Consider the following 25,911-nt stretch of genomic DNA (forward strand, 5'->3'; position numbering starts at 1 on the left):
TACAACATGATGGTCAAAACTTCATGAATTTTTCTGTTTGGTTTAGTTTTAAATCTCACTGCAGTCATGGGTGCAACGAAACTTTTTAAATAACTATCAATGAACTTAAATTTATGTCAGTACAAAATAAATTTTTAAAAATGTTTGATGCTATTTGTAGTTGAAATCATTTTAGTTATCAACAAATAACAGATAATTTTGATATCTTAAGTCAATTCACAGAATAATTTTCATCAATAAATATATATTCACATTAAAATTATATATTATGTAAGCAAATTAACATATTTTGAAGTCAAGAGAATATGAAAAACTTTCCGTAAATGATAAAAAAAAGATCAACAATGAACTTCTTTACAAACTTTTAATGAGATATTGTGTGTTATAATTTTTGAAACAATGTTGAATAAAATACATATTAGATGTCAGGAGTGCAACACAATAATGTAAAATAGGATCACTTCAAAATCTGGTATATTTATAAGAAAACTTATTATGTCAAACTTCTTTTTGGTAAGGTTTGAAAAATTGACTAATTTAACAAATATGTAATTTTGGGGAAATTTAATGGATCATATTTTTTAATATTAAAACTTTTCAAAACAAGAATTGAGACATTAATAGTAAATAACAATCAAAAAGACATATACAAGAGAAAAAACAAAATCAGGGTTTAGTTCTTTTCATTTACATGTATATTTATATTAGTTTTTTAAAGTACCGTAGCAAAAATGCCTTGAGTCTATTAAACGAGTTTTCTACCGACAGGGAGTCACCTGTCACTCATAGTGGAAGTAGCAAAAAAGCAGAATTAATATTGTTATTTAATTAAATCTAATTTAATTCAATAATTTTCAAGGAAGTTTTCCAAAATATCCACCAATGTAATTAGATTTTCCTAAAAAAAAATAATAATAATAAGATACCTGTCAATATCTTTATTCAGATCAGAGATATAAGATCTGGAGCATCAACTGCGTAACAAGTGTAATGTGAAAACATTTCTTCCCAAAGTTCTCAAAAGCCTCACTGCAAATGTCGGATTATATTCCTGTCTTTTTCTGCCTTTTTCTTTTCAAAGTCAAATATGCTTTTTCATGATTTTGTATTTTAATCTCACAAGAAATTTAGATTAGGATAGAATGGGTTTTCCCCATTTTCTTCAGAACAATATACAGTGAATGTTATACTGATTCTTATGAAAAGAGTTTGCTCAATTTGACAAAGAGATAAAAGTTCGAAACAAAATCAGTAACCCTCATATAAAATTAAAAGGTAAACTGCTTAAACAAACGAAAAAAAATCAGAGCAAGCAAGACGTGGCTCTAAATTCGCTCTTGAGTACATCTTGACCTATGATTTTAACGAGAGGAATATAAAATAAATTATTAAAAAAATAAAAATAAAAAATGTTTTATATTGAAAAGTATATTGCAAATATATGTATAAAAAAAGATGAAATAAGCAGATTTTTGCCATCAACTTACTTTTTTTTTTCTTGAAGTGAATTTGATAATTCCACTAGAATTACGCACGTGTAGGGGGGCATTTCAACCACGTCAAAATAAAAGACAAATATACGGTGCTAATACCTTGTACACAGAATATCTTCATTCACTATTGGTCAGGAAGGTTAAAATTAACATACAGAAGTATTTTAATGCATATTATGTCTCAAATAAAAGAAAAATTGGAATTTATTTCTTCTCATATTTTGAACGTAACGTCTGTCAGTCTCAATACACCGGGTACATTGTTATAAAATGGGCCAATATTTATGCATACAGGGTGTTTCAGAAAACATGCAACCATTTGCTTTCCTCACTTTATTGATATGCAAACAGAGATATATAAAAGTTTTATTTAAAATTATAGAAAATAGGCCTAAGATTTTATTGATAACAAAAATTTGGGAAATAATTATCATTTAAATTAATTATGACATCATATTTGACATCATTGATAAATAGGTCATATCATACTGAATATGAAATTTACTAAAGATCAATCATCAGGAGTTTTGACACTCACAGTTTTATTAAAGCATGTCGCTAGTTCCTGTGATTGCTTAGGACAATATAGATAAGAATCCAGAATGCAAAGAACTTTAAAAAAGTTGAAGTTGTACAATTTTTTAACAAAATTTTGAATATAATGGAACGTAAGTGATAAAAAAGGAAAAAAATTAGAAGAACGAAGAGAATAGAACACATGAAAACATTGAGAATGTTAGAGACGTTGATTCAGTGACTCCCATGAAATCCTTAAGTAAAATAACTGACCTTGTAAATGAATGCAACTCAAAAATGAAAAGTCTTGTATATCGGATGCTGAAATATGATTTGAATCTTACACATTAGACTGGGTGAAACAAATATTCAAGGATTATTCTTCTCTTCCAAATCCGAAAATTTGCATTTGGCCTCGACATTCACCTGACTTAACCCCCCCCCCATGACTTATCTTTTGGGGCATTTAAAGGTCACAGTTTATAAAACACACCCCATCACAACACAATGAAAAATTTCCTGCATCGATTACATTTATTCATTCAGCAAAAATGATGTCACTTAGAACATATTTTGTAACTAGGTGAAATTTTAAAGGTTTTCTTTATTCTTTCGTAACTCATTATCTATTTGCCGGAATAATTTTATTCTTAAGAGAATAAATTTTGTAATTGTGCCTTTTAATTTAATATGTTTGTGGATGGTATTGGATGAAGCACGAATAAAATTAAGTCAATCAAAATGGTTGCATGTTTTCAGAAACACCCCGTACTCTCTTATCTTTCTTGTCTACTGATAGAAAATTTACCTATTTACAGATCACAGATTCCACAGAAAAGCACTTGTGCTGAGAAATTAACAAATCTGTGGGATGCTTTCTGTGTCTGTCATGGCAAGTGGGCGTTATGTGCTATTTTAAAAATGGAGATCGGAGATGCTTCTTCTCGTACATTTGACTTGAAGGTTATGAATATTTAAATTTTCTGCAGTGTTCTATGCAAATATGTTTACATTTTGATGAGAAGAGCTACCGAGAGTATGGCATGTCAAACGTTGCAATATTCGATCTTTTGCATTTGCATTGTATAATTTTCCATTTGCATTGTATAATTTTTATTTGTATTGTATAATTTTCTATTTGTATTGTATAATTTTTCATTTGTATTGTATAATTTTTATTTGTATTCTATAATTTTCTATTTGTATTGTATAATTTTCATTTGTATTGTATAATTTTTATTTGTATTGTATAATTTTCCATTTGCATTGTATAATTTCTTATTTGTATTGTAAAATTTCTTATTTGTATGCGATAATTTTTCATTTGTATTGTATCCGCGGACTGTTTATTTGTTTCGTTACGAAGGATTTCATTGGTCAAGTTTCAGCCTGTATCGGGTTGAAGATGTTCCGGATGCTCAAAGCAAACTGGGCTCATATGTATTTGCTTGCTTGATTGATTGATTATTGTTTAACGCCGAGTCGGCAATATTTCAGCCATATTTCGGCGGCATATGTATTTGCGTGCATGTTAGACGGTCATTGGATTCTAAAAAGGGAGCGCTGGTAGATGGCAAATAAATAATCTGTCCTTAGGAATGCTGACTGAGAAAATAAATAAATTGACCTTGAGTGGTGGTAACTACCCCCACCCCCCAAAAAACTGAGTTTTCGGGTTTGGGCGGATTTTCTTCTTTTTGTTTTTCTCCTTGTCTCTGGTCATATTGGAAATAAATATTCTCTCCTGCGAGAGAATGAAAATAAATTCGACACCCCCCCCCCCCGAGAATCAAATGGTCGTCCCTTAGCATGCACCGCAAATAGAGGAGCCGAGTTTGTGTTTGTAGAGAGTGCGCGATCGGAATTGTGGGAAGGGTACCAGACTAAGTTTGTGATGGGCACCTGAGACCTTTATACAGACTAAATTTTATGACCAATGACATCCTTCGTAACGAAATAAATAAACAATCCTCGGATACAATACAAATGAAAAATTATCGCATACAAATAAGAAATTATACAATACAAATAAGAAATTATACAATGCAAATGGAAAATATAGAATACAAATGAAAAATTATACAATACAAATGATTTTTTTTACAACACAAATGGAAAATATAGAATACAAATAAACATTATACAATCCAAATGGAAAATTATAAAATCCAAATGGAAAATTATAGAATACAAATAAAAATTATTCAATACAAATTGAAAATTATACAATACAAATGAAAAATTATACAATACAAATGAAAAATTATACAATACAAATAAAAATTATACAATACAAATGGAAAGTTATACAATACAAATGGAAAAGATCGAATATTGCAACGTTTGACATGCCATACGAGAGAGCCCGAGAAGCCACGAACGTTTGTCTGTGAAGTGTTACGTTACACAAAGTATGTTACGTTCATAAAAATATAAGTTGTCTTTATCCTAGATTTGAAACACATATCACTCAAATATTGTCAACTAGTAGCTGTATTTTGGATTTTTTTTTAAATTATGAACTTGCACGCTTTTCATCACTACATAAACACTTCAAATTTGAAATTTCTTGCATAACGTACCGATTGACAGACATTGCCTGAATGCTATCGTAACCCTGACAGACAAAATGAATGTCTGTTCATGTTACGTGAATCAAATGGGTGCATTCAGATTTATACGTTCAGTGAATTAAACAAAAAAGTATTTTTATTTTAGAATATTAATGTATCATAAGGCAGAATTTGTCTTTATAACTTAAACAATACAATTTTGTAGTTGTTTTCTTGTAGTTTTTAAAACAAGTCTGTCAGGGTTACGTGCATCCGTACATGTTACGATATAGGTTTGATCTATATGAAATAATTTATTTTTTAAATTTCATTAGTATTTTCATAAATAATAATATCTTGTGTGTTATAATTTCCAAAAATAAAAGATAAGCTTTGAATGATAAATTTTATTGGCTCGTTTCAAACAGGTATTGCTCAAGAAATATCGTAACATGACAGACATGGTGGAAATTTTGTACGTTACAAAGCGTATAGCAGAGATTTATTTTTAAAAAATTCAAATTTAAAATCTATAAGGAATCAAAATTTGAATAATGTCCATTTCATAAGACAATATTATCTTCTTGATAAAATAGTGAAAGTTTATGGTTGATTTGGCTGGCTAAGTAGAGGAGTCTGCCAGTGTTACGATCATCAGTTTATGCATCAAAAGTAGCTTAAAAATCTTTTTTTCTTCTACGTAAGAGTGAAATTTTTTTTACATTGTTTAAGGAATTGTTTAATTTTATATTTTACAAATTATTTGTATTGCTAAGCATCAGAAATTTAATTTAATCATGTCATTTTATGTTATATGTCTGTCATGTTACATGTCTGTCATGTGTTACGTGACACATATTTCAAACATTAATAAAATATTTATTTTTGACTTAATTATCTATTCAAACATTTTTTTGTCCTATTTAGAGTCAAAACTTTAAATACACATAAAGAAATCTAAGAAAAAAACGTATCTACAGAATTCTTTATTTGTCCTCCCAGATGTACTCAAGAGCGAATTTAGAGCCATGTATGAAACGACCACATGGAGATGCTATCATTACTACTTCATTTTAAAAATTTTCCTCTTTTAGATTCATTCACCCTGATTTTATACATGAATATTAATAACCCCGCTCCGAAAAAAAGAGGGTATAGTGTTTCACATGTACATTATAATGCCCTTAAAACAGACAAAAATTTAGATCTGAGTTAGTAATATTTCGGCCTTCATTCATATCTATAAATTCATCAAAAAAACTTCTTTCCCTTAATACTATGAAGGAAAGTTAACGTTTGTGGTTGAGTGACTGCTGGACAGAAAGACAGACGAGACTAAAACAATCTTCAATCTCGGAGGCATACAAAATACTATGGTGCCCTACGATTGAGGTAGAATTACTGGCAATATACTCCCCTTCCTCGATTATTATAGATACATGTATAATCTGCATTACAATGCATATATGCATTATGTAAATAAAATCCTTATATGAGGATTTTCGGTACAAGGAAACAAGATTTCTTTTCACTTTTATCCTAAAAATCCTTTTGTGTCTTAAACCTCGTATCAGACAGCAAGAACGCTTAATTTGTTGATAGCAAAAATGTCGTAGCCAGAAGGGATTTTTTCCTATTGGCTAGCAAATTTAAAGTGTGCGCTACTACCCCGTAACCCCCTTCCCTCAAAAATGGCCACTATAGATACGCTCATACGAATCTTGCATGGCACTTGATTCTAACACAATGTGTTACAAAAACATTTCAATTTTGTACAGTTCTATGATTTTTGCACACGCAACTTCAAATATGCTAATATTGCCAATCATACTTAGGAAAAACTTATGTAAATTAGACTGAGAATTTTTTTCAGAATGCAACATTCAGTTTTTTTCTATTGATAAAAATTTTACCTGTAACTAGAAAGGGGAAAGACGATACTACCGTGTATAGACTTGTGTCAATTCTTGGTATACCAAGCCTCTCTTTTTTTTAATCAAATATTAATCTAAAATATATAGATCAGCAGCATCACGACCAAAATATATTATTATGCAAGTCTCTCCTGATCATTAATAGATGACCTGGGTCATTAGAAAAGAACAAGGTCGTAATGTTCTTTAACAAGTGCATTATTTTCACAAATAAGATCTTTGAAGGACCTTGCATGATTTGATAATTCACAATTTTCTACATAAACAAGCTTAACATATGCATGAGTAAGAAAGTTTTCGATCAAGGGTAATATAAAATATATTCTAAAGGATGGAAAGAACATGGACAGAAAACGGACTGGATAATCCTATTTTTTCCTGTCATAAAAATGCTAGGGTGTAGATAGGAGGAAATAGGAACTTTCTTTTCCACCATCCCATCTTTGTATAATACCGTATGGCGGGTTTTCTTGGCGGGTGTAAAATTTGGCGTTTTGTCTGCTCAAACGTATGCCAATATTTTTTTTTAACAGACACAGAGTTTCAACTCTTTACAAATGAACACTAACAAGAGTACTGAATATTTTAGCGATTAAAATTTTAGCGGGCTACTATCAAAACGCCAAAATAAGCCAAAATTAGCACTCCGCTAAAATAACCCACTATACGGTAGATGAAAATTATGAAAGATCAAAAAAGTAAGTAGGAATAAATTCAATCACATCATAAAAAGACTGTTGTATAGAATATTTGATTAATTCATACTGAGGACTCAGCTATAAAACTTGTGGAGTACTCGGTCTACATATATATTCTGTAATTGATATCTACAAAAAGAAATTTGCTAAGAGGTTAAAATATACTAGCATTTCACGGACCTTGATATTGCAAAGTGACTATTGGTACGTATAGACTTAAAAGTAAGGGGGGAAATGAAGAAAGGCGATCCTTCGTTGTATATAAACAAGATGTTTATTTGCTTTAGAAATGATTCTAGCAAAAATGAAAGAATATAAACCCTTGTGTGAGTATAAGCATAAAGTCCGATTTATTGGTGTTTTCAAATGAATAAACCAAGGTCTCATGTATTTTAAAGTTTTAATGATCATAAAATTATGAATATTAATTCATTGTAATAAATGGAAATCGTATCCCTCCCCTTTCTTACCATCACCACTCCCCGCACATAGACAGAAGTTATACATATATAATAATGGAGGCGTGATAAATCCATCTGTCAAGTTAACGTTTTCATTCGTTTTACTTTTTGTCATGTGCTCCTAACCTCTATTTCAACCTTTAAAAAAACATTCTTGATTTGAACACTTTTAAAAGTCGACATTAAACCTTTTTTTCTACACCCAAAAATGCATTTTTAAATCGATTGTAAGATGTTTTTGGCTAACATCATCTTAAAGTGTTATAAAATCGTATCATAATTTTGTCATTAATTGACATTATTAATTGAATGGCGATTTTTTAGGATATGATAAAGCTAGATAGATATATTACGAGTTTATGACATTTTTGTTATTAATGATATATTTATTTTACTCAATCTTACATGTTATCTAATGAAATAATGTTGGATTTTGTACACGAAATAAAAATAAAGTTACAAAACTTGCCAAAATATATATTTTAACTCTTATTTTCATTTGTTATTCAAAACCTAGATCCACCCCTTTGTTCTCTCTTATCTCTATATACTTATATATACCTAAGGGCATTGGTCAGGTATTTTGAGTGGAACATTGCTTATTTTGGTTTTTATTGGTCATTGTTTTATTATTAGTTTATAGTTTTTCTCGCTTATTCTGATCATTCTTTGTTTTATTGTTAATCAAACCAGACTAGTATATTTAGACAAAGACCTTGTTGACTTTTTTTGACTGAAGATTTCATTCTCTGGTACATGTAAGTTACTATTGATTTCATATTTAAAATTTTCATCATATAGTATGCAAAAGTTATTTCCTTTTGAACTTACTAAAATGAATAAATGCGAATCTGAGAGAAAGTTAGTTTATGCTGATACATATTATTGATTACAAGATCAATATGAAGTATTTGATAGAAGTAATTTAATGTTAATCAGATTTTGTGTTTTTAAGATGATCAAAGACATTTTTGATGATATTGTTCAAAGAGAGCAATTAATATTTTTTTTAACACACAAGAACTCGGAAGTTGATATCAAAAAGGTGCTTGAGTTTCTGATTGACAATATCTATGTAGTTTTTGGAGATCATGTCTTCCAACAATCTGTTGGAATTCCCATGTGTACCAATTGCGTCCCCTTATTAGCAGACCTATTTTTGTATTTATATAAAGCAGAAATTATTCAAAAACTTCTACACGAGAAAAAAAACTTGCCGTGACCTTCAACTCGACATTTAGATATATCAACGACGTATAATCAATTAACAATAGTTACTTCCGTTTATATGTTGACTCGATATATCCCAGTGAGCTGGAAATAAAAGATACCACAGAGTCTGACGCATATGTTTCATATTTGGATATTTTGCTAGAAAAAGACGTAAATGGCAGCCTGACAACAAAGCTTTACGATTAACATGATGACTTCAATTTTTCATTCGTCATCTTCCCTTACTTATGTTGCAATATACCCTTATCACCTGCATATGGGATTTTTCTCTATGCTCTACGTTGCTCTACGTTGAAAAATTTCTAAAACGAGGCAAGCTATTGACAGACAAGTTGATGAAACAAGGATATCAACAGTCTCGTTTGAAGTCATCATGTTGCAAGTTTTATGGTCGATACAATAACCTTGCAAGCAAATACAACCTATCATTAAGTCAAATGCCGGCTGAAGTTTTTCATACTAATTGTTAGGTTATTATTTACACACTAAATTGTCTACGGATTTTTCCGTTTTTCCCGATCATGACAGGGAGCACACGGCGGGCGTGATCGGTATTAAGGGGATGCTCACTTCTCCATGGCACCTGATCCCACTTCTGATATTTTTGAGTTCCGTGTTTGCTCTGCTCCCAATTTGTATTGTTTGAATGGATTTTGAGCTTGAATACTCTTCGTTATCTCCATTTTTCATTTAAAGAGATATTTTTTAATATCATTGTATTACATTACAGAGTCTTTTATCATCACCGTTCATAGACTTACCTGTATTAAACATATTTGTGGGAAAGCCTGTTCCCATAGACTAATGAGATTTGATGTTTTTAACATATTGATTATTTTTATGACTATTATGGGTGAAATATTTAAGAATTGCGTATCTGAGAGTTATCACTCTTTGATGATAAAGTGTAAAAAATATCAGAGATGATAATCGAAGTATTATCTTCATGTAAAATTATGAACATGTTATATGATATTATTATACACTTTATTTATTGTTATTTTATTATGTTTACAGGACTGTGATTCCATAATGATTCCACTATGTTCCATTCATATAACTGACTCAACTGTTTGAAATAAATAACGTTGAACCCTGACAGGAGTCGATTAGAGCGTATCATTTCTGAGAAAAGCAAAGATGATATTGACGGATTCCAGAGAGAGTATGCGGTAACAGGAGAAAGATAAACGCGTAGGTTCTGGCATGTTTATCTGTCCACCTGGTCTAAAGATGGGTCAGGATTTTGGCTTAAATATAAGCATAAATCTTATTTATTGGTGTTTCAGATGAATAGAAAAAGATGCGGTTAGTATTTCGAAATGCTACTAATTCATTGTACTACGTGGAAATCTCGACAAGCCCACCAAACCCACTCACCTGCACATACAAATTATATAAGATGGAGGCGTAAATAGTAATAGAACCATATGTAGACGTTTTAATTATTTTTGCTTTTTTGTCACGTGCTCCTAACCTATATTTTAACCTTAAAAACCATTCTTGTTTTAAATGATAAAGAATGACAAACCCATTTGTTTCTCCATCCCAAAATGCATTTTAAAATCAATTTTAAGGATGAAAACACTTACATGTACTTGCTTAACAAATGGAAGTTACAAAACGATTACATGTGAATATTTCAACAATTAAAAATATAAAATTCTGCCAAACAATAAGTAAGAAAATCTGTCTGCATGCACTTCTGCAAAATGCTTATGAAAGATAAGTCGATGAAATTCTTTCATCCAAATTAAAAATAAGGATCAATTCTAATGGAAATGTTTTTTTTTAAGATCTTCGTCGTAAGATTCAAAATCGTACATAAAATCTTCCAAATTATTTAGCTTATGAAAAAGGCTTAGAAGATCTTTTTTGAAAAAAAGGAATCGATATGTGATAATGCTTGAGGCCCACAGTTGTAAAACCTAAATTGGATAAAATTGATCATCAAATATACAAATTATGTCGTATAATTATATGTCTGCATCATGCCAGAAAGTGACATTCTTCTGTCCTTTCTTTCGATCGGTCTCACCGTTGGCGATAAATGAAGAATAATATTTGTGTCAATCCACAACAAGACTAAAAACAAACCCTTTCATAGGGCAATGCCATCAAAAATACAATGGACATATGCAAATTATCTTTAATTGATGTTTTTTTTAATTTCTCATGATTTCGACATTCTGTCTATAAATTATAATCTTTGCAATGAACATGGACATTGATTATTAATCAAATAATTTATACATTTTTCTTTGTTTTATTTATGCACGTTTGTCTTCAATCTTCTGAGCAACATTGCGGTACTGGGATACTGTCAGTCATAGATATAGGAAATATATTTATTTACTTCTATTTAGAAAGAAGAAATAGACATGTTTGTAGGGTTGTGTGTCTGTCTATTCAGACCTTAAGACGTGTCATTATAGCATCAAAATCATATCTCAAAAAGCAAGTTCACCCAGTTATAAGATGTTGAAATAATGCTACAAGTCTTGATTATTCGAAAGTTGAACTTTCGATAGAAGTACATATATTCAAACTCTTCTGTTCTTTGCATTTCAGTTCTTTTATTTACCAATTCAAAGACGTTCTCTGTTATCAAGATCACAGGGTGATGCTCCTAGGTATTCATTGAGAGATAGGGTAGTACTGAATCATCCTTTTTTGTTCACAAACGGTTCTTTCTAGTTTTATTTTTTCCCCTACTTGTTACGATATGATTGATACTTATGTTTTGCGATATACCTAGAATATACATATACAGAATTTTTAATATATTACTTCGAAATGAGTTCACTGATAAATGATAATTTACAAGGAGCTAGGTAAACTTAACCATGATTGTTACAAACTTAATCCTATTGATTTATACAAAACTAACAGCGATTGCTTTTCTCTGATTATTCACTGTTACATAAAGAAATTGTCTACGTGAGAATGACATCACAATAATCCTACTTTAATATACTTTTTGTGTTGAATACAGTTTTACAGTTCTTTTTTTTAAAATAAAATTTCTATTTAAAAACAGAGCGCTTTACGTCATTATGAATGAATAACAGCAGGAAAAATAAACAACTTAAGTACATTAACATCATCTCCCCCATTTTCAAGTCTCTTCAGTGGGGGGTAATAGAGATACTTTTTAATGTTAAAATTCCTAAATGATATACTTGTACCCCCGCATAGTCCACTTGTTTTCTCCATCAATTTAAATAGAAAGAGTTTTTCTTACTCTTCAAAAACCTGTGTATGAAATTTAAAAAAAGAGAAATGATTAAGAAACCTATTTGCCCCCCCCCCCTTTCCCGTGGTATTATATAATTGGATCAAATTTAAATATATAATGTCTGTATTGACAGTGAAAAATATGGACAATCTGCTACCATATTACTAAGGTTGATGTTCACAAAGTGAACGATATCAATAGGGGTGTCAATATCAATAGGGGTCTTTTACTTCTCAGAGAGTACCAATGTACCAAGTTTCATATGTCACGTAAAGGGTTCGCAAGGCATTCGAAGGACAATATTTTCTTATGCCCAGGGTAATTTCACCCTTGACCTTGTGACCTTGATGGAGTAGGAGTCATTTACTTTCAATCGTCACTGGAAATACCAGAAGCAAGATCAGGTGCCTAGAAGGAATAAGCATCCCCTCCTGACCGGTCACACCCGCCGTGAGCCCTATGTATTGATCAGAGGAACATTTCTTAGTCAAATTAAGTATAAAAACAAAGGCCTAACAAATTGGTATGAAACAAGGCAGCCAAAATACGATCCAACGATAGGTTATAATTGCTAACAAGGTCATTATAGCGACCATAAAATTTACCAAATGCTGGAATCAAACGAGGCTTGAGTTTCTGATTGACAATATCTACGTAGTTTTTGGAGATCAGGTCTTCCAACAATCTGTTGGAATTCCCATGGGTACCAATTGCGCCCTCTTAATAGCAGACCTATTTTTGTATTCATATGAAGCAGAAATTATTCAAAATCTTCTACATGAAAAGAAGAAAACACTTGTCGTGGCCTTCTACTCGACATTTCGATATATCGACAATATATTATCAATTAACACTAGTTACTTCCATTCATATGTCGACTCGATTTATCCCAGTGAGCTTTAAATAAAAGATACCACAGAGTCTGACTCATCTGTTTCATATTGAGATATTTTACTAGAAAAAGACGTTAATGGCAACTTAACAACAAAGCGATGATTTCAACTTTTCAATCGTCAACTTCCCTTACTTATGTAGCAATATACCCTTATCACCTGCATATGGGGTTTATGTCTCTCAGTTGATTCGATACGCAATTTCCAAAATGAGACAAGCTATTGACAAACAAGTTGATGAAACAAGGATATCAAGAGTCTCGTTTGAAGTCATCATTTCGCAAGTCTTATGGTCGATTCAATGACCTTGTCAGCAAGTACAACCCTATCATTAAGTCAAATGATGACTGACATTTTTCATTTTAATTGTTTATTATTTATACACAGAACTGTTTATGGATTTTTTCGGGGGGGGGGGGGGTCGATTATGATAAGGAGCACAGGGCGGGTGTGACCGGTCGGCACGGGATGTTCACTCCTCCATGGCACCTGATCCCACCTCTAAATTTTAAGGTCAGTGTTTGCTGTGCTCCAAATTTGTATCGTTTCATTGGACTTTCGAGATTGAATACTGTTCGTTATCTTCATATTTCAAATTAAAAAGCCTAGTTTTTTTTTATTGTGAGGAATAGTATAAGTGTAGAAAAGTGGTATGTTTGATATTGCTTACTTTTGAAACATTTGGTGATTCAAAATTTTCTTCAAGTTCTTTGGCGTTTTTGAGAGTTTACATTTGATTTACACCACATCTAGGGTATGCAGCAGCAAAGTACGTCTGAAGTTTCTCCTTTACAGCAGTGAGGAGTAAAGAAAGAGGCTTGTTAGAGCACTTTCTTGACCCAGCAATGTATTTTTGTTTGTAACATTTTTTATGAAGTTTAGGAATTCTGTATCGTTAGGGTAGATCGATTTCATGTTCGTTGACGGGAATGTTAAAAGAGGGACCGGAATGTGATTTTGAAGAATACCATCCTTAGAAAAGTGAACCGTGAGTATAAGTAGGATTTCCAGATTAAATTTAAAACCAAATTCTAAAATACAATTATACAAGTGAGTCTTAAAAACAAAGATGATTTTATTACAAGCCTTGTCCGCTGAAACTTTCAGATGAACGGAGTACTTACACACTATCAGAAGTTATCGGCTTGAAGAAAATAAGATATGGCATATATTATTCCGTTTTAAGGATATGAAATTGATATTTAACGAAAATCAAATCCAGTTCTTAGTTATGTTTGCTTGGACAGGTTCGTGGTTGTCACATATCTGCAGTGGTTACAATACTTTTGATCGTTAAAATTGTAAGTACCTGCCCTATTATAGAGATTTCAGACACTAAATTAATTTAGCCACCTCCTTTGAAATCAACTAATGCCCTCTATGTTTCTTAAAAGATGTAATCCAGGGTTTAATATAAAGGAAACCAATCAAATGCACACTATATTTTTTGAACATGTTAAAGAAACTCAAGAAGAATGTGTAGTAGAGATGAAACATAAAGAGACCAAGTTTCTGATCGTATTTGCCAAGATATATATTAACACTTTTACTACATGATTAAGTTTAAAAATTTGAAATCCTGCTTGCTTTTTTTTCCAAAGCATTGGATATATTTTGATGTTTTTCTGGATAAATTAGATGATTATGTTTAGGTGTTTGAATGTCATTATAAATAATTTATCCCTTACCTTAGCCAATAGCTTCTTTGGTGGTAATTAACAGCTTTTTGCGTCAAGAAATGTTATTGTTCTTTCCTTTTCCAACGAATGGCTAATTTTTCTGCCAGAATGACCATAATAGGAAAACGGTACTTTTCCCATTGCCGCTTTATGTTTCCTCACTCCCACACAGTAGTTTATTTTGAATCTCTAACATGTTTGAGAACCCCTAGCAAGCATTTGAATGGTTTCTATAATCTGCATATCATTTGATTTGTTGCTAAAGTGATTACGTACTCTTATTTTGAGGAAATTCAAAGTAAAACACTCCATAATATGTGCTCTTTAGTTTCCTGCAATTCTCATTCCCTATATTTAGTTTTAAAGAAACACTCGGCAATCCTCGTGTCTTTTAACAACTTTCTTAATCAAGGTTCTTAAAAAAGTTAGTCTTGCATCCAATCTTTTTCAATTACAAACACACTCTACAGTGCATATATTGACCATCTGAAACAGAATTCTCCTGAATGTTCTTGTCTTCCATCGTCTTTCAACTATTGTCTAGCTTGACACATCAACCTTCGTGATGTAAACATAGTTTAAAAAATGGCGACCTAAAAGCTATCATTTTAAAAGGTCCTAAATTCAGGAAGCTGGATCTTCCACTTCATTTCTTTGATGAATTCTGTGAGTATGCTAAAAGATGGGCTAAATATGAAGAGAAAGACCTTGACACTCTGTCAGATTTGATAAAGAGTTTTAGAAATATTAAAGCATCGCATAGGACAATTAAAGGACAAAATGCAATCTATCCTTCAGTTTTTCAGTAGACCGGAAGTGATAAAGGAATTGGAGAAACAACGTAAAAAATACCTCATGGTTCAAGCTGACAAAGGTTGTAATAATATAATATTTGTAGGTCTTACATGTATTATTACGACTGCATTTTAGAAGAACTTGGTTTTAATTCTACATCTGGTGATCCAACTTATACTCACAGTTCCTATTTTGAGCAGATTTAAATCTACACTACCCGAAGATGCTTCCGTATAAATAAGACTAATCATATCTTTGCTGTTCTTGAGATTTTCGAAGATATCTTCCCAATAATTTTTATGCACCATTCTGACCCACCTATCGCTGGGGGGTCATAAATTGAACAAATCGGAGTCTTCTGAAGAACAAGATGACCATAATTATTCATATTCTTACAATTTTTTTTTTATTAAAAAGACCTTCTTATTCTAAGCACAATTTCTCTGAAATGGTATGAAAATGATGCCGGAGTGTCCCATTGACAATATCCAAGACAAGTAAATGTCTTTCTAAAGATTTTGATTTATGACAACATTTGATGAACACAACAAAGAGCTAGAGCTTCTTCAATATCTAAAATGAACTCTAACACTTTGTTGTGTGAATCAAACGTTTCGTAATATGCACTTTTTAGCTATCACTTGCATACCGCACCAATGTACAAGTACTCGGGCGTGTTGCTTTACTAGTTTTTATGTAAAAGAAGTTGAACAGGCTTTAACTGACTGCGTGTTGCTGTTTTCCTTCGTAGTAAACAATCATTCAACATGCCCGATGTGATTGGTCATTAGTCTTGGATGTATAACCGCTACCTGTGTTTTATATGTAAAATAATACGAATTTTTTTAACCAACCAGCTAATCAATGAGTAATATGGTAATCAACGTATGAAAGTTTAGCACGTATTGATTGAAGAAATAAAAAAAAAAATCTTTTTTTCTTTCCATGGCCACAGTTATAAAATTGTCGAACCGATTATACTGTACTATAATTTTAAAATTAATTAAAATTATTTTTAGTATTGTAACAATTTTGATGTACATGTAATGATTTTTACTATATTATTAAAATGTGTATTTATCTATTTGTGATCTTAATTTATACCGACCGGAAGATTCATTCATCATTATTATATGTTTAAACTACATTTAAATTTGTTGTACATCATTGTTTTACCTTATTTATTTGTACTTTCATTTTCCATTACTTCCGGTCGCGGGAAATTATGTATAGGTTTTACCTGAAATGTGTCGTGATTTTTGGTTGTGCAACGTCACGTTTGGTTATGCTACGTCACATTAGCGTTAACGTTTAGTTTTGTAGTCAGTTGAAGTTTTGGGATTCAAGTGAACGGATGTAGATGTTTTTTAGAGTTACTTTTGTCCAGACCAGACTTGTGGATTTTTTTTTTTATTATTCAATTTTTAGTCGCTCCCAGACTATCTTTGGAATGTCGAGGTAATATTAATATATTATTGAAATTTATATCCTTTATTTATTATTTATGAAATTAGGTATTAATTAACTTTAACTTTATCCGAATTTCGGGGTCCTGTAAATCTAGCAAGTGACGTTGTGCGACCACATATATAAATATATATTAATTGTTGTTGGTTTTGTTAACTATAATAAATTTTGAATATCATAATATAATTTTTGAAAACTTTATTATCTTTTGTTGATTTCTTTTGTAAAAAAACCGCTACCAGGTTTATTCATAATTATATTCGCTACCAGAAATAAAGAGATCAGGTCTTAGCCGCAACCAGGCTTTTAAAACCATACCATATTTAACCATATTTATCCTATCTTACGAACTCATTACGGCGAAAACGTTACATTTTGGTGGCAGCGGTGGGGTAGAATAAAATCATTCGTGCAGGAAATTTGTTATTTTTAATTTACACTTGCTAGATTTTCCCCGGTGAGAAAAAAAATGTCAGAATCCCGTGGTAGTAATTTGAACCCCAATGACCAGGGTGGGGGTGAACCAAGTCCCGATATTGAGACTAAAGTGAACACTTTGCAATCACAGATTTGTGATATTTTTACTGTGTTACAGAAACTTACAAGGATTTTAGATCGTTTTATTGACAAAGACCCTGAAATGACAGACTGTAGAAGTGAGTACAGTGATTACAAAACGATTGACAGAGTGAGTGAGCATGATGACCATATGCATACTTTGCCCAGTGACGCAAACCAGTCACATTTTCGTTCGTTCGATTCGCGAACACGGGTACACCCTCATATTGCTTTAGATAGACCATCAGATTTTAATCCGTTCAGACCAAATTATGAAAATCAAAGCCAGACTCGACAGACTGTCAGAGCAAAACCTGACACTTATGACGGCAGATCTAGTTGGAGATTTTATCACTCAGTTTGAAATTGTATGCCGGTTAAATAACTGGTCCAGTGAGATTAAAGCCCTGCAGTTAGCAGCCTGTTTGAGAGGCTCAGCCAGAAGTGTTCTGACTGACCTTAGACCCCATCAGCTTGAAGATTATTACGAGTTAAAATTTGTTCTCCAAACTCGCTTCGAACCAAAAAATCAAACCGAAATGTACCGCGCAGAAATGAATAGTCGCTATCGGAAAAGAGACGAAAGCCTCTCTGAATTAGCCCAAGATATAAAACGATTGGCCAGACTTGCTTACCCCACAGCCCCGTGTGAAGTTAGGGATACTTTGGCACATAAATGTTTCCAGGATGCATTACATGACCAAGATATGGAATGGGCAATTTGTCAGTGCGCGTCCGAAAATATTGACCAAGCGTTAAATCTCGCGTTGAAATATGAAGCCTTTAAATTGAGCAGAAATAGGAAGTACACAAATACTCAACATTTGCGTCAACAGCAAGAGATTTGTGACCATAGTTCTCAAGACCTGTATGTTATTGGTGAAAATTCCCAGACCAATGTCTCGCGGTCAGACCTCTCAAGCAACAGAAATGAGACAAGGAAATGTTTCTATTGTGAGAAACCTGGTCATCTTAAAAACAAGTGTAGAAAACGCCAGTTTGATCTACACTCGGGAAAATTGAACATTTACTCCCACAGAATAAACGACAAACCAAACTTTGCGGAGAAGTCCGAAACCTCTGAGAAATCGCGTGCACGTGATTGCGCTCACGGTCCTTTAAACGACCAGAGGCTGAGCCTGTACGTCAAGTCTCAGCCTGCGATACTAGAACTCAAACTTGTCGTGAACTGGATAACAATGATAGACCTAAAGAGCAAATTTTTGAAATCAAAGAGGCCCGCAGTGATAGTTTATTTGTTGTTGCAAAATTAAATGATAGAAAAATAAATTGTTTGATTGATACTGGAGCCTCAGTTTCTGTGTTACATAGACGGATTTTTGATGAAATTTCGGAGGATGTAAAACCGAGTTTGAATAGAAATTGTGGTAAATTGAAAGTGGCTGATAGTGAAATGATTACCCCGGCGGGAGCCGCCTGGATGACCCTTGTTATTGATGGTAAACTCTATAGCTATAAGATGTTAGTAGCCGATATTGAGGTACCCGCGGTACTAGGATATGATTTCTTGAGGGACAATAATTGTGAAATGAAACTTGGGGAGGGTACACTCAAGTTGAATGGTGAATCGGTTAGTTGTAGACTTCACAGCCAAATTCAGACCCTGTTCAAACTATCGTTGACTGAAAATGTAGTGATACCTCCGTCGAGCGAAATGATAATTCCAAGGTGAATTTTGGGTGATCAGCCATTTGGGAAAACGGCTGTTGTTACAGATGTAAGTCCATCTGTGTCAAAGAAAGGAATTTTAGTGGGGAAAAGTGTTTTTGACCCTAATAAATGTGAAATACCTGAGCGTGTTTCTGATACTCCTCAAACTATTTACAAAAATACAGTTACGACCGAATGTGAGATAGTTCTTGAGAGTGATGTAGTATCATTTCAAAATCAATCTTGTGAGTATATGAATGCGCATACTTTGAATAACCTAGACCTTTTAAAGACACCACAAGAACTTGAGTCTGTTCCTGACCATATTAAAGTTGTTCTTGATTCTTGTAGAAACAATCTAAGAATTGACGAAAGTGTGAAATCTTTTGCGTAACTATTCAAGTGTGTTTGCATACTTTGAATAACCTAGACCTTTTAAAGACACCACAAGAACTTGAGTCTGTTCCTGACCATATTAAAGTTGTTCTTGATTCTTGTAGAAACAATCTAAGAATTGACGAAAGTGTGAAATCTTTTGCGTAACTATTCAAGTGTGTTTGCATACTTTGAATAACCTAGACCTTTTAAAGACACCACAAGAACTTGAGTCTGTTCCTGACCATATTAAAGTTGTTCTTGATTCTTGTAGAAACAATCTAAGAATTGACGAAAGTGTGAAATCTTTTGCGTAACTATTCAAGTGTGTTTGCAACCTCTAAAGACGATTTGGGAGAAACAGATTGTGTTTTACACAAAATAAATACAGGTCAAGCCCGTCCCATAAAACAAGCCCCTAGACGTATACCCATAAACCAAAAAAGAGGAAGTTTCAAAGGAATTGAAACGAATGTTAGATGTTGGTGTTATTAAACCCTCTAAATCTCCTTGGGCTTCCCCTATTGTCATTGTGCGCAAATCGGACGGTTCTATACAATTCTGTGTCGATTATCGTAAAGTCAATGGGGTCACAATAAAAGACTCTTATCCTCTGCCCAGAATCAATGACTCCCTGGACGTTTTACGCGGATCTTCATGGTTTTCTGTACTTGATTTGCAGTCGGGTTTCTGGCAGGTAAAAATGGATCCATCAGACCAAGAGAAAACAGCTTTCGTAACAAATAGCGGACTATACGAGTTTACTAAGATGCCCTTCGGTCTTTGTAATAGTCCTGCGACTTTTGAGCGGCTCATGGAGAGTGTCTTAGCCGGATTACAGTGGGAGACTTGTCTTGTTTATATTGATGATATCATCATCTTTTCTGAATCCTTTGAGACCCACATAGATCGTCTTGGTGATGTTTTGAAACGTATAAGTCACGCTGGACTTAAGATATCCCCAAAGAAATGCAATTCGTTTCAAAGGAAGGTCAAATTTCTAGGACATATAGTGTCTGAACATGGTATCGAACCATGTCCCAGTAAAATTGAAGCAGTCAAGGATTAGCCTATACCCTCTAAAGTAAAAGACCTAAGAAGCTTTCTGGGAACCATTTCATATTATCGCCGTTTTATCAAAGGATTTGCTGACATTGCAAAGGTTTTGCATAAATTGACTGAGAAAACAGCCCAGTTCAGCTGGACCAAAGAATGTGATATTGCTTTTCAGTGTCTTAAATCTGCTTTAATGACCAAACCTATAATGTCCTACCCAGATATGTCCAAGTCGTTTATACTAGATACCGATGCTAGTGGCACAGCCATTGGCGCTGTTTTGTCCCAGGTTCATGAAGATGGAGAACATGTTGTTGCATATTTTAGCAGGTGTCTGTCTAAGCATGAGCGACAGTATTGCATTACCAGAAAAGAGCTCTTAGCTGTTTTTGAAGCAATTAAGCACTTTCAGTACTATTTATTTGGTACAAAATTTCTTGTCAGAACGTACAGATCATGGTGCTCTCAGCTGGCTACGACGTTTTAAAAATCCTGAGGGTCAGCTAGCGAGGTGGATCCAAGTTCTTGATACATACAATTTTGACATTCGGCATCGACCTGGAAAACAGCATTCTAATGCTGACGGTTTGTCTCGTCGACCATGCATTTCTTGTAAATTTTGCGAGAAATAAGAAGACAAAATCACTCTTTCCGGTGAATCTGTTGCCCATGTGTCAACCCAAACTTCCTGTCTGGACCACGAATCAGTTAATGTTCAGCATCAAGTCAATGTAGTGTCTGCAGTGGAAGCTAGTCCAGTTTCAGGGGATGATAACCTTTCTTTTCAGTATACCCGATCAATTCATGGGACTAACACATTTATACTTCTTCGTCAAATGAAAGCATTCAAGCATAAATTATGCACGGAAATTTATAATGAAGATGGGGGTAATTTGGCTTGCTTACACCTGTTAAGCCACATTCGCGCATAGAACATCCTTATATAATTTAATTTTGTTTGTATACTAGCCTCTGATTGGTTAATATCCAAAAAGGAACACAAATTATATCTGTATAACCTGGTTTGGTATGGGGACACACCCCCCTGACAACCAGCTGAATCATCTGTATCCATACAATCCTCTCATTTCCAGTCCTCGGGATTCATGGAAAATTCCAGATTTAATAAATGTACCTTTAATTTCAAACAATAATTCGATCTTACCACATGTAACCAAACAACATGGCTGCTAGGCCTATGTATCAGTTTTTACCTCCCCTCGATTCCCATCACTTCCGTTACTTCCGTTACTATGGTTATATTATTGAGCGGCAAATTTGAACTAATAAAAGTAACGAAATTTTACACCCATAGTTATTTAATGATTTTGAAATTAAATTATAAGGAATGACTCTAATTCTTGGCCAAATTATTCGAGTATAACCTGGTTTGGGTCAGTATACGCTGTTTTATAATCCGCTTCGCGGATTATAAAGCGTAAACTGACCCAAACCAGGTTATACTCGAATAATTTGGCAAAGAATTAGTGTCATTCCTAAAATATATATATATATATATATATATATATATATATATATATATATATATATATATATATATATATATATATATATATATATATATATATATATATATATATATATAACTTTGTTACATGACTCTTTGCTTTCAGGTCACTTTGGTATCACCAAGACCATAAACAAAATTCGGGAAAGATTCTATTGGTCAGATTATATGTCCCATACCAGGAGATGGATTGAAAAATGTACTGTGTGTCAAAAGCGTAAACCCCCTTTCAAACCAATTAGAGGAGCTATGGCCCAATACAATGTTGGTGCACCCTTAGAGAGAATAGCTCTTGATATAATGGGTCCATTGCCCCAAACCCAGAAAGGACACAAATACATATTGGTTATTACAGATTATTTTACGAAATGGGCCGAAGCCTACCCTATGATAGATCAGGAAGCAAGTACCATTGCCGATTTCTTGATTGATTTTATTTGTCATTATGGTTTACCCTTGCAAATTCATTCTGACCAATTTGCAAGGGAGACAATTCCAGTCTAATCTTTTTAAAGAACTCTGTAAAATCCTTGGAATTGACCAAACAAGAACCTCTCCTTATCACCCTCAAAGTGATGGACTTGTAGAGAGAATTAACAGGACAATTATTTATATGCTTAGTAAAGCCATTAACAAAAGTCAAAGGGATTGGGACAGAAAACTACCATTTGTGATGTTAGCATACAGGTCCTCTATTCAAGAGAGCACTAGGGAATCTCCCTGTTTTATGATGTCTGGTCGTGAACCCCTTTTACCGGTTTACTTGTTGTATGGAAAATGTCAGGACCGTAAAATAGTGTCCGATTATGTACAAGACCTTATAACAAAACTGTGGAATGTGCATGAAGGTGCTCGTGAGAATATTTTGAAAGCTAGTGACAGACAAAAGAAATATTATGACCTCAAGACCAGTGACCAAACTTTTTCCCTCGGGGATTGTGTTTTATTATTTAACCCAGCAAATGTTAAGGAGAAATCACCAAAACTTATGTGTAAATGGGAGGGACCCTACACTATAATTAGAAAACTATCGGATTTGATTTATGAAATTAAATCTTCTTCAACTTTCAAGTCAAAAGTTGTACATGTAAATAGATTGAAACCATATTTTGGGAGAATGAAAAAATGGTTTGTACCACCCAGTGAAAGAAACACCCGTGCCCAGGGGACCCAAAATGCCCAATAAAAGAATAGTATCTCTGACCAAAGATTAAAATATTTACATGTAAATTTGTGTTGGTAAACTTTTGTATTTCATTTTTTTAGTGTCCACAGATATCTTGGAACTTCATATCTTTCCGCTCCCTCTGAAGAACCATTACATCAATGTGATGAATGTGTCCGGAGATTCTTTTCCAGACACAAGCTTTCTCGGCACTTGAGAAATGTCCATGGAGACAGAGTCTTCTGTTCTTATTGCTATTATTCTGTACCAAGAACCAGGAAGTATCAACTGAAACGACATGAAAAAACTGTTCATCAGAGTAACAGTAAATGTAAACCAACCATTGAAAACAAGAAACCTGCAGCCATAGAACACTTACCTGAAACAACGGTGAGACCAACAGTTGGACCGCCCTCTCCTATGTACTCTGATATTTCTTCTGTCACCTCATTACACCAGGAGGACCCATTGGATTTGTCCGAGTGGGATTTTTTAGGATTGTCTTTCCCTGAGTTAATGTCTTTCCAGGATCCCAAGACCTCTGTTCCTGAAAAGCTTACATGTAACTCACTGGCCACTCCTGATAGGGTGTCTACACCTGATTGTGCGCCTGTAGAGTCCTCATCTCCCATTCCTGTGAAAGTTCATGTCCCTGCAGTCACCGCTCAAGAATTAAGAGCCCTTGGAACCTGTTCCTCTGGACCTGAGTAAACCTTCTGCTGCCAGGAACAGGACCTGCTCTGAGGAACCTGTAGGACCTATCCCACCTGTTGATTGTTCCTTTACTTCATCAAATCCTTTCTTTTACTTCCTCGGTGCCCGGAGTCATTATTTAGATGGAGAAGCTCCCCAATTCCTTGCCAAGATTACAGTAAATGCATCTACACAGACGGACACTTCATCTTGAGAAAGTCTATTTCATATCGTATGTGTTATTGAACTGTTGATTTTAGCCATTTTTAGGTTGTTGAACCGTTGGTAAGTTGATTTGTTACATAAATTGTTAATGGTTGTTAATGTTATAAAAATTATATTTGAAGTGATGATTTTATTGAATGTGTAAATTATTTTTATCGACCATATTTAGCCATATTTATCCTATCTTACGAACTCATTACGGCGAAAACGTTACAGTATCTTTAGTATCTTTTTTTTCTTTTGCAGAAACTAGCTTGACCAAATAAAAAGAATAACACTTAATGATCCAAAAGAATTGGTCGTGCAGTTACTAAAAAATAGATTTTAAACTTTCAATTTCAATTTTCATACTTTATAATTTTTTTTAAAAAATTTAAAATGATGAATGTATGACCAGATTTTTTAAAATCATTTTTGCGAAGTTTTATTAAGATAATATATTTCGAAATCTCTGTGAAAATTATAGGGACACTTGTAAGAATGTGCCCCCTCCTCCCTTATATATAAATACAACCATAATATTTCACTGGATGAAATCTCACTCTATAACTATTTACCAGATTTGGATTTTCTCCCCAAAAATTGAATCTGGTGTCAGATTTCTACTCTTGAGTCATTTTTCCATGGGTTAATCCTATTCTAGAGCCAGTTTTCCGGGAGAGTGGATGGTTTTTATGGGGAAAGTTTCTCTACAAGACCTGTTACCTCTAAAATCGCACATACATGTATTATAGAATTATGTACAGCACACATTCATAAAAAAGGGATACATCATTGAAAATTATATTGTAAATAGAAAGAATGAGATTCAACATTTCAACTTTGAACGTCGCAGGCTCCCAACTATCAGATAGAATGAGTTCCTACAGACGAAACATGTTAGGGCTTTTCTTGTAAAAATTAATATGAAGCAGAAGCCCCAAAAGCTTTTATATTTTCCTGCTATTTTCATGTATGAAATATTCAAAGTGAATGAATGAAATGCTACTAGAATTCATTTATATCATGAATCTACAACTTCGATATTAAATGAAGAGCTTTGTTTCTTAATTGCTTCTAAAAACCCCAAAGGCACATCCTGGTGTAAAACGACTTATCAAGTTTGAGAAGCAATCTTTGAGAGTTATTTGCATGGATAAAGGCTTTAAATGAAAAATAAATATACACTATAGCATGGCATATTGGCTAGTAATTAAAGAAAACGAACGAATACTTACCGTCTGGTTTTGGAGGTAGATGCATGGTGTTATTATTAGACCCCCTCTTGAGAGGGGGAGGGTACATTGCTTTGCACCTTTGGGTCGGTCGGTAGGTACAGTGTAGGTCGATCGGTACGTAGGTAGATCAAGTGTTGTACGCTCAATATCTTGAGAACTCTTTACTTGACATTCATCAAATATAACACACTAGAACACCTTGATCCCTTTTGATTTTGACGTCACAAGAGCAATGTTCGAAGTTCATTCTAAACATAGAAACTGTGGATGTAGAATTTTATAAAAGCAACAAGTGCCCTTCGGAAAATTTCATCATTCAGATGTATTTCTGTAGCATAATTATCACTTATATACTGTCAAGCCATTGATGTTGGCAAATGTTATGGTCAAGGTATAATTTTATTTCTGTTGATATTCACAATGACGAGAAACCCACAGACCTGTAAATTCAATTTTCCTCCATT

At 33.3% G+C, this 25,911-nt stretch overlaps 1 protein-coding gene across 1 annotated transcript; it reads left to right on the forward strand.

Annotated features, from left to right (window-relative positions):
* Positions 1–16,892: 16,892 nt before the first annotated feature.
* On the forward strand, positions 16,893–24,343 carry LOC133179383 (zinc finger protein PLAGL2-like). Its single transcript, XM_061314152.1, has 2 exons — positions 16,893–16,950; positions 23,414–24,343. Exons 1-2 carry the CDS (start codon positions 16,943–16,945, stop codon positions 24,021–24,023), a joined length of 618 nt encoding a protein of 205 aa, XP_061170136.1. The 5' UTR covers positions 16,893–16,942; the 3' UTR covers positions 24,024–24,343.
* The last annotated feature ends 1,568 nt before the right edge of the window (positions 24,344–25,911 follow it).

Source organism: Saccostrea echinata, unplaced genomic scaffold (assembly GCF_033153115.1).
Source record: "Saccostrea echinata isolate AGI-Se365-2 ecotype Australia unplaced genomic scaffold, CSIRO_AGI_Sech_v1 ptg000004l, whole genome shotgun sequence".
Taxonomy (NCBI): Eukaryota; Metazoa; Mollusca; class Bivalvia; order Ostreida; family Ostreidae; genus Saccostrea; species Saccostrea echinata.